We start from the raw sequence: 8,562 nt of genomic DNA, 5'->3' as shown, positions 1-8,562 counted from the left end.
ACTGAGGTATAGGGTGCTCCAGTGGATGGTAAGGTCCGCGCCATGGGGGTGACCAGTGGTTGAACTCCTCCCAAGTGTACTCATACCCTAGGCCAAAAGTGGTATCGTGCTTCTTCAGCTTGATAGGTTTGGTGATACCCTGCAGGTTCTTGCCAAGTCCTTTTCCGGGTTCATACCCGCTCTAATTCAGGATGCTCTCAATTTTGTTATCCCACCACTTGTCTTTGTCTATGGCGTTGACTCGCTTGATGTGATGGTATGTTTCTCCACCGATTTTCCTTCTACCTCCGATCATCGGGATGCCCTAGCGACTATATATAGGGTTGCTACCGCCGCCATAAATGATTACTTCCTGATGATCCATTCAAATTTTACAGCCTGATGCGAAGTTGATGCCACAGCCCCATCGGCGTGGATCCAGGGTCGTCCTAGCAACAAATTGTAGGACGTTGGTACGTCAATGACTTGGAACTCGACATCAAACCAGGTGGGTCCCATCTGCAGGCATAAGCTAATTTCTCCAATGGTGAACCTCTGAGATCCATCAAAAGCTTTGACACTGATAGCCCCGTCTTTGATCTCGTGCAATCCCTTACCCAATGTCCTGAGCGTTACCAACGGACAAATGTTGAGGCTGGATCCCCTGTCTACTAGAATCCTAGTGACAAAGTGATCCTCGCATTGCGCAGTGATGTGCAACGCTTTGTTGTGACCAAGCCCTTCTGGTGGTAATTCATCTTCATGGAAGGTGATCTTATGGCTTTCCAGTACCTGCCCCACCATGTTTGCTATTTCGCTTCCTGTTATGTTGCTGGGAACATAAGCTTCACTCAGTACTTTTATTAAGGCGTTTTTATGTGTCTCTGAGCTTTATATAAGAGCCAGAATAGAAATATGTGCTGGCGTTTTGTTCAGTTGCTCGACGACCGAGTACTCTTTGGCCTGTACCTTCCTCCAAAGGTCATCGGGTCCAGTTTCAATAACCCGCCCGGAGGCCTGCTTGCTGGACTCAGCCAAGTGTTCTGAGGTGTATACCCTGCCTGTCCTGGTCATGCCCTGTGCGGTAATCGCTTCCCCAGTATGTCTTTCCCTTCTTTCTAGCCTCAGCGGTGTAATCCCAAGGTATAGCATTTGTCTTGAACGGGGTTACGTCTGTCATGGAGACTGGAATTGGTGCCTTAGGAGGTAACACAGTAACTTCAAACTGCGTAGGCGCCCTTGGAACTCCGAACTCAACCTCAATTGGTTTTGGCGCCTTTGAAGGTGGTGCTTCAAACTCGAGTGGTACAGACACATTTACCACATCGCCCTCAGAGGGCTGAATCTGGACAACAATGGGATTGAGAGTAACTATTAGCTTCTTAGGCTCGTCTCCTTCAGCTATCAACCTGATTGACCCCTTGGGGTCCCAATCATCTTCGATCTCGATCATGTGGATGCCTCTACCCTCGTGGTCAGGCAGAGGGTTGTTGCGGACATTAGGAGCGGGCTCCTTTGCTATAATGATCTTGTTGTCAATCAGGTTCTAAATCTTGTCTTTCAACGAGTGACACTCGTCGATGGTATGGCCCTTCATCCCGAAATGGTATGCGCAAGTCTTGTTTGGGTTGATCCACTGGGAAGGATTTTCTGGAGTTACGGCTGGAATAGAGGTAACGTAACCAGCTGACTTGAGTTTTGATATAATTGGTCAATTGACTCGGCTATGGCGGTATATTGTCTGGGAGGTTTGCGGTCGAAGTTTGGTCTAGGTCAAGGGAAGTTTTGATGGGTAGGAGGTGATGGGTAGTGAGAAGGTTAGGAGTTATATACTTGGTATATAGGTGAGAGTTGGGAATATCTGTGTGAAGCGGGTTCATACGTAGGTGGTGGAGCAGGTGTTGGAATTTGGTAGGTGGGTGATGGTGCTTGGTAATTAGGGTAGGTTGATATGTGAGTGGAGCTGAGGGATAGGTTTGGTACTTCATAGGGGAGTTGTTCCTTTGCACAGCCATCACAGAATTCACATCCTTTTTCTTTGATGAGCCACCATACTGTAAAGCCTTGTTGGTATCTTGCAATGCCTCGAGATTAGTGACCATACCATTTTTGATGCCTTCTTCGATTCTTTCTCCCAACTTGATGATGTCGGAGAACTTTTGGCCCTCTATTAGCATCAGGCTCTCGTAGTACTGCGGATCCTGAGCACGGACGAAGAACCTGTTCATTTGTTCTTCCTCCAAGGCCAGTCTGACCTTAGCAGCTTTTGACCTCCAACGAGTAGCATACTCGCGAAAGGTCTCTGTGGGCTTCTTCTTGAGATTCTGGATATAGAACACATCTTGTGCGTTCTCGGTGTTGAACCTAAATCGATCCATAAAGTCAGACGGCATGTTCACCCAACTAGTCCATTTCTTTGCATCCTGGATAATATACCATGATAAAGTATCACCCTTCAAACTCCTCATGAACAGCTTCATGCGAATCTTCTCATCCCTTCTGACTCCTACTAGCTTATCACAATACATTCTGAGGTGGACCCTGGGATCACTTGTACCGTCGAATAGTTCGAACTTGGGAGGTTTGTACCCTTCCGGGAGCTCAACATCTGGCTGAACACAGAGATCTTCATAATTTAACCCTTCAACACTTTTGTTACCTTCGAAATCTTGGACCCGGCTAGTCAACTTCTTGATCTCAGCGGCCAAATTCTGAATGAGGGAGCTCTTGTCATCTGTCTCGATTGCACTGGCGATTGGCTGATTGTAATGTGGCATGGTGTCCACAAAGATTGGAGTATTATGGTCTTTTGTGTTATTTTGTGTTTTAGGAACGTGCAGTGGAGTGTTGTTGCAGGTGTTGCAGGCTTGGGCATGAGCGGGTTGTGCTGGTGGTGTAGTATGGTTCTGGTTGTTGGCATCAGCAACGGCAAGAGTGATTGACAGACTTGCCAGGTTTCGAACTTGTTCCAATTCTTCTCGAAATCTCAGCAAAGTTTGCTCAAGATGAGCAGCAGTTTCCTTAGTGATTGAAGCGTTCTGAGAGGTTTCCTCGATTTCCTTTCTAGCACTTGTATCTCCCATTTTGCCTTTGTTCCTGTTTCTGGTAGGACTTAGAGGAGGAGGAGGAGGAGGAGGACCCTTGGATCTTGTTGAGTACGTTGATGGTGCCAGAATGCACGAACTAACCTTTGGGGAGGAGAATAATAATAATAAAAGAAAAAAACAAAAAGGTAAAAAGTTAGCGCAGATTCTGATAAATAATATTGCAATAGTTAAACACATTGTGCTGGAATATAAATCGCTTCCTAATTTGGGTGCCTCATTGTGCCCGAGGTAAGCCTAGTGACAAATTAAATTTGGAGAACTTATAATGCTAAATGCATCATTTTATTGATAAAAATAAGACGAGTCTAAAACAACTGAATAATAAAAGATGTCATTAATGGCCAGCGGCCTTATTACATTTAAGAAAGCAGAAGAGTAAAAATCCTAACTACTTGGTCCCCGAAGGACCTTCCTCAGGTTGAATGTTCTCGTTGATCAGATCCTCCAGCTCGCGCAGATTTTCTAGTAAAAATGCCTTTTCGGGCGTTCTCCTTCGCTTCCCTCAATGTTTTGACAGTCGGTGACTCTTTTCCTCACTTTCCCTTCCAATTCCAGCAAGTTGTACTCCAGGTATTCTAGCTTCTCACTAGCCTTGGTAACTCTCTCTTTCCATTCGTTGATTTGGTTACTTGATGGGAGGTTCCTCCGCCAGGTCAGCAAGATTGAGGGTATGTTTACCATATCGAAGTCGGGAACTTTGTCATTCATTTCCTGCAAAACAAAGGGTTAAGACCTCACCCCCACCGGACTCGACTATTTAATACCAATAATTAGCATAAGGCGCTTAGTTCTCCAAATAAATGCACATAGCGTGCTGGTGTCCGTTTGGGTTTCAGGAAACCCGATGGACTTTGGTTTAGGCTATCTTAATGAGTCATTATGCGGACAACATAACTGACTCGGCTAGGCTTGACCATGATGCATGAACAGTTTAATAGAGTAAGGTTTCTACTTTGAAGTGCAAGACAAGGTACCCTTGAGCGGACAACTCAAGAGGGAAAGGCGCGGAACCGTCGGCTACACCGTTGATCGACTGGTTTTACTGCAAATATGCCTTTGCCACATTTAGGGGTTATGATATCGGAAGGGCGCAACCACTCATTATAAGCGTTGCTATAGGATTTGTTTTGGCACGAGTGGGATATGATGTTGAGAGATGCAATTACAATAATGAAACAAATTACATGTATTTTCACGTTCATAAAGTAAAGATTACAATAAATGCTCGGAAATGAAAACGGAATTGAGATAATGGTAAAGCAGTAAAGGGGAAAGCAATTAAAGGAAAAGAAAACACGAAGAGTCAAGTTAGTATTCACGGAGAAATGATTAAAAGCATGAAATAAAGGAAGCAATAAAGTCATAAAAAAGAACGTAATGGTAAAAGCCTTAAAGCATGTCCCCAGCAGAGTCGCCATGCTGTCGACGCCCCCTTTTTTCCCTCCTAAAAGAAGGCGAAATCGGGTTTACGACATTATGGACAAAACAACTCTTATTCCCCTTTCGAGGAATCGAGATATGGAATTTGAAGAGTCGTCACCTAATGATTATAGTGCATTAGGACACTTAAAAAAAGAGGATTTTGAAAGATAAACCAGAGTTCGAGTAAGGGCTTGAGATTATCTCGAGGGGAAGGTGTTAGGCATCCCTTAAGATCCACTAGTGTGGTTCCCAACCGTGCTTAATTATGACTTTAAGAAGAGTAGGAATAAACAAGCAAAATTTGCACATAACAAGTTGAAAATTTTTGAAAGAAAAAAAACACAAGTGATTTTAAAAGGAGAAAGCTTAGTTGAAGAAACATTAATTTAAGAAAACATCAATAACTAAAGAAGGAGAAAAGGGGTCCTCGGTTTAAATATAATATGAATCAGTTTGGTGCAATACCCAACAATCATTCTCGCACGAGATATTAGTGCACCGTCATCATCTCCATATTCTACCCTTCCCGCCCCGTAAAGGTTAATTAAACGTGTGGATTGGTCGCGAGTGCTTATTGCATACTATTACCCGTCCCGTCCTATAAGTCCTAGAGGGTATTTAGGACCATTATTCCTATAAGGTAAGGACTAGGTTGAACCCTTAGGTTTGAAGGTCAAAATACTAGGCGACATACAAAACAAATAAGACTTCATGTAAGGGATCACATAAAGGCATGTAAGAGGCTCAAATGTCCCTCCACAGATAGACATATAATTAGCACGTCTCAATCACATTTAAGGTCTAAAGAAATGAGAGTTAAAAGCAGGAATATTAAAGATAGGTTTTGGCAGAAATCAAAAAGTTTGATCGAAATTTTCAGAAGTATAACTAAAAAATGGCAGTAGGTATATAATAGTTTAGGAATTAGTAAAAGACATATTGAAACACTTTCAAAATATAGTAATGATGTAGTAAAATAGCACGATTCTGGACAAGCAAACAGCCCAGTAGAAGACATGATAAAACATATGCCTGATTCCGAGAGTATGTCAAAATGGGACTGGAGTTTTAACAGAAATCAAAGTAATCCTCAGCGAGGCAAACAAGGAATGGAGTAGTCTGAAAACTGGCAAAACAAAATCAATCAATTTTATTAGGCCTAAAGCTTGCCTAGGCGTCGTATGTATTGCCTACTTGAAAGGTGAGCATTCATATTAATCCAGTTTTAAGGAGATGAGGCATAGTTCATCAGACTTATGTTGTTAAATTAGACAAATTAGTGAGGCGTTCAACAATTGCAACTCAAACGAAGATCCTAAGTAACATGATGTCTAATGCACATAAATCTCCTAAAACATGGTCCCTAAATGCAGTAGCAATTTGTATAACAGGTTGTTAATTAATCGTGATTACAAAGTGAGTATAATAATGAGCTGAAAGTAAAAGAGCCTAAAACAGGATTCTAATCGTGTGAGATGCATGTCCTATGCAGGATATCTATTGCACAAATAAGTAAGTAAAACCCTATAGACATGTTCTCTACCCATTAACCAAGCATGCATAATCCCACCCAATTCCACTATAGCCCCAATTATTCATTACAAGTTATTGCAGACGAAGTAATCAGATTACAGTAGCGAAGAGTAGAAAAATAAAAAGCTATTCTATAGGGAGCCTTCAACCAGGCCCAAGTCTCCAATCCTCACTTCTTTCGAGTTTCACAACCTTTACCAAGGTTTGGGTGCGGCAGAGCTCCCTAAAGGCCCATTGGGACCTTTAGCCAATATCAGGCACCCAAAATAAATTAACAAGACAAGTGCAAGTATGGAATTACCAGCCTTGTGCATCAAAGTTAGTGGGTACTCAAGGTACCCAAAGCAATGCTTACACTAAGGTGGCTGACCCTAAACTTCTAAGAATAGTGAGATAGTGATGGAGTTTCAAAAGATTGAATTTAAAAGCAGTTTGAAACAGAAGATACAATGTCAGGTAAGCATAAGCAGGGGCAGAGGAGAAGGGGACAAGTAATTCACGAGTGAAAACACAGTTACACAAACATCAAAGAGAAGCACTTCAGCACTTAAACAATCAGGCAAGTTTCAACCAAAGAGGTCAGAACTTCATGCTGATAACTACACTGGGGTTAGGGGATAAGGAGAGACATGCATGAGACATATAAGGGGAGTAATGGGCATGCCAGATTAAGATGGTCATGTTAATCAACATAGAAGCATGCTAATTGCATCAAGAACAACAAAAGCATAAGTAGAAACATACGAGAAACAAAAGGAAGTGCAATACCCATAGAAAACATATTGCTTTGAAGCTGTAAATCAAATAGGAGACATACCAGTTGAAGGCAAAGTAATGCAGGACAGTAGTGAGTTATAATATGCAAAGTGGTGAAGTGAGCAGTAATATAGAGAGTGTGCAGCGATAGTAGTGAAGTGAGCAGCAATATAGAAAGCATTGGAACAATGAAGCAGCCTGAAACTCAGCCTGAGTTTCAAGCTAGTTGAGCAGCCAGTAGTCACAAGGGGAGAGAGATTGTGTGAAACAAAGAGAGAGTACTGAATTACTTCTTTTGTGTAAGAGAGAGTTCAGAAAATGATTCCGTCCTCTATGCTAAAGAGAGGGTAGAGTATATATAGTCTTCAAATAAGTGAAAAATAAGGTAACACATATAGACTGATTATAATTATAGAAAGAAAACCTATTAGAATCAATTAAAACTCAAATTGCCTTCAATTAGGGAGTCACAGCTCAAACGGTAAAGAAAAATGCATCAAATAAGGAAGGTACAACATAATTACAAGTAAGGAAAGTAAATAAGCATATAGTGTGCATATAAAAAGACTGATTTTGAAAGCAATTAGTTAAGGAAAATCACGGGTGAGATGGAAAATCACAGGGAATCATCCTTAAGTAAGGAAAGAATCTCACAATCAAGGAAACAATTCAAATCAGTGGAGCATCTCCATGGAAATCATATACGGATAATCAGGGATTCAAAGAGATGCACAAAATTATTTAGAATAACAATTAGACCTATAAACACAATAGGTGTGAAAATCAGAGAACACTGAGCGAGAAGATCACAGTTTCAACACAAGACAAGAGCCCTAATAGAAACTTAAAGCATGGAACCCGGATTAACCAGAAAACCAAACAAACAAGCTCATAACACAAACATAAACAAATAATACAGTCATAAGCACATAATACTCAAAAAGAAGCAGAAGATATAGTGATTTTTGAAAGGGGTTCGGAAACCCTAGCTTTTGAGAAAAGAACAAAACGTTTAAAATTTGAGAATCAGGAAGAAGGTAGTGTAAAACACAAAAGGATAAGTAAAAAATCCTTTTAAAAAGATAGAGATCGAGAGACTTAGGCGGAAATTAGGGTTTTTTGCAATAAATCGGTGAGGTAAGGAACCTGGCTGTGAAAATCGTTAATAATGGTGTTCATAGTGCCATCGCACTGAAAACCATCGTAGAAAAGGCTGGAGATAAGCCAAGCAAGGCTTCCAGTGACCATCTTGCATGGTGGAAGTCTCTGGAGCCTCAAAACTTAGAGAAGATCAGCGAGACACAGCTCCATGGCGACTGGTGGTCGAGAGAAGTGAGGACGGAGCATGGCCGGAGAGGCGATGAAGCTTGTCGGAGAAGGAGGAGGGAACTAGAGGGTTCTAGAGAGAAGGAGGAGACGAAGAGACCAAGAGAGAGACCGGTCTCCCTGAGAAATGAGGGGTCAAAGGGGGGGTCGTTTGATTTAATTTGGGAAATAGAATCTGGGCCGTTGATCTCATTTGATCAACGGCTCAGATTAGATCAAGGCTGAAAGAGGTAAATTAATTGGGTATGGGTCGGGTAATCTAGGAATACGTGTTGGAGGTGCAATTTGGGCTACAATTGAAATAAAAAGGGACTACAATTTAAATAGCCAATTTTTCCCGTTTTGATTTTATAAAAATAGTAAATTGTGTTCAAAAATCAAATTAAAAATACAGAGTTTATAAGCAATGCATAAGTATTAATTTAAAAATATTAGAAAT

At 41.5% G+C, this 8,562-nt stretch overlaps 1 protein-coding gene across 1 annotated transcript; it reads right to left on the bottom strand.

Annotated features, from left to right (window-relative positions):
- Positions 1–345: 345 nt before the first annotated feature.
- LOC138885143 (uncharacterized) lies at positions 346–3,062 on the bottom strand. The gene is made up of 3 exons (XM_070166046.1): positions 1,989–3,062; positions 1,036–1,324; positions 346–863 (listed from the first exon to the last, which is right to left on the bottom strand). Exons 1-3 carry the CDS (start codon positions 3,060–3,062, stop codon positions 346–348), a joined length of 1,881 nt encoding a protein of 626 aa, XP_070022147.1.
- Between the last annotated feature and the right edge of the window lie 5,500 nt (positions 3,063–8,562).

Source organism: Nicotiana sylvestris, chromosome 2 (assembly GCF_000393655.2).
Source record: "Nicotiana sylvestris chromosome 2, ASM39365v2, whole genome shotgun sequence".
In the NCBI taxonomy this organism is placed as follows: Eukaryota; Viridiplantae; Streptophyta; class Magnoliopsida; order Solanales; family Solanaceae; genus Nicotiana; species Nicotiana sylvestris.
This window is presented reverse-complemented; position numbering and strand designations above follow the sequence as displayed.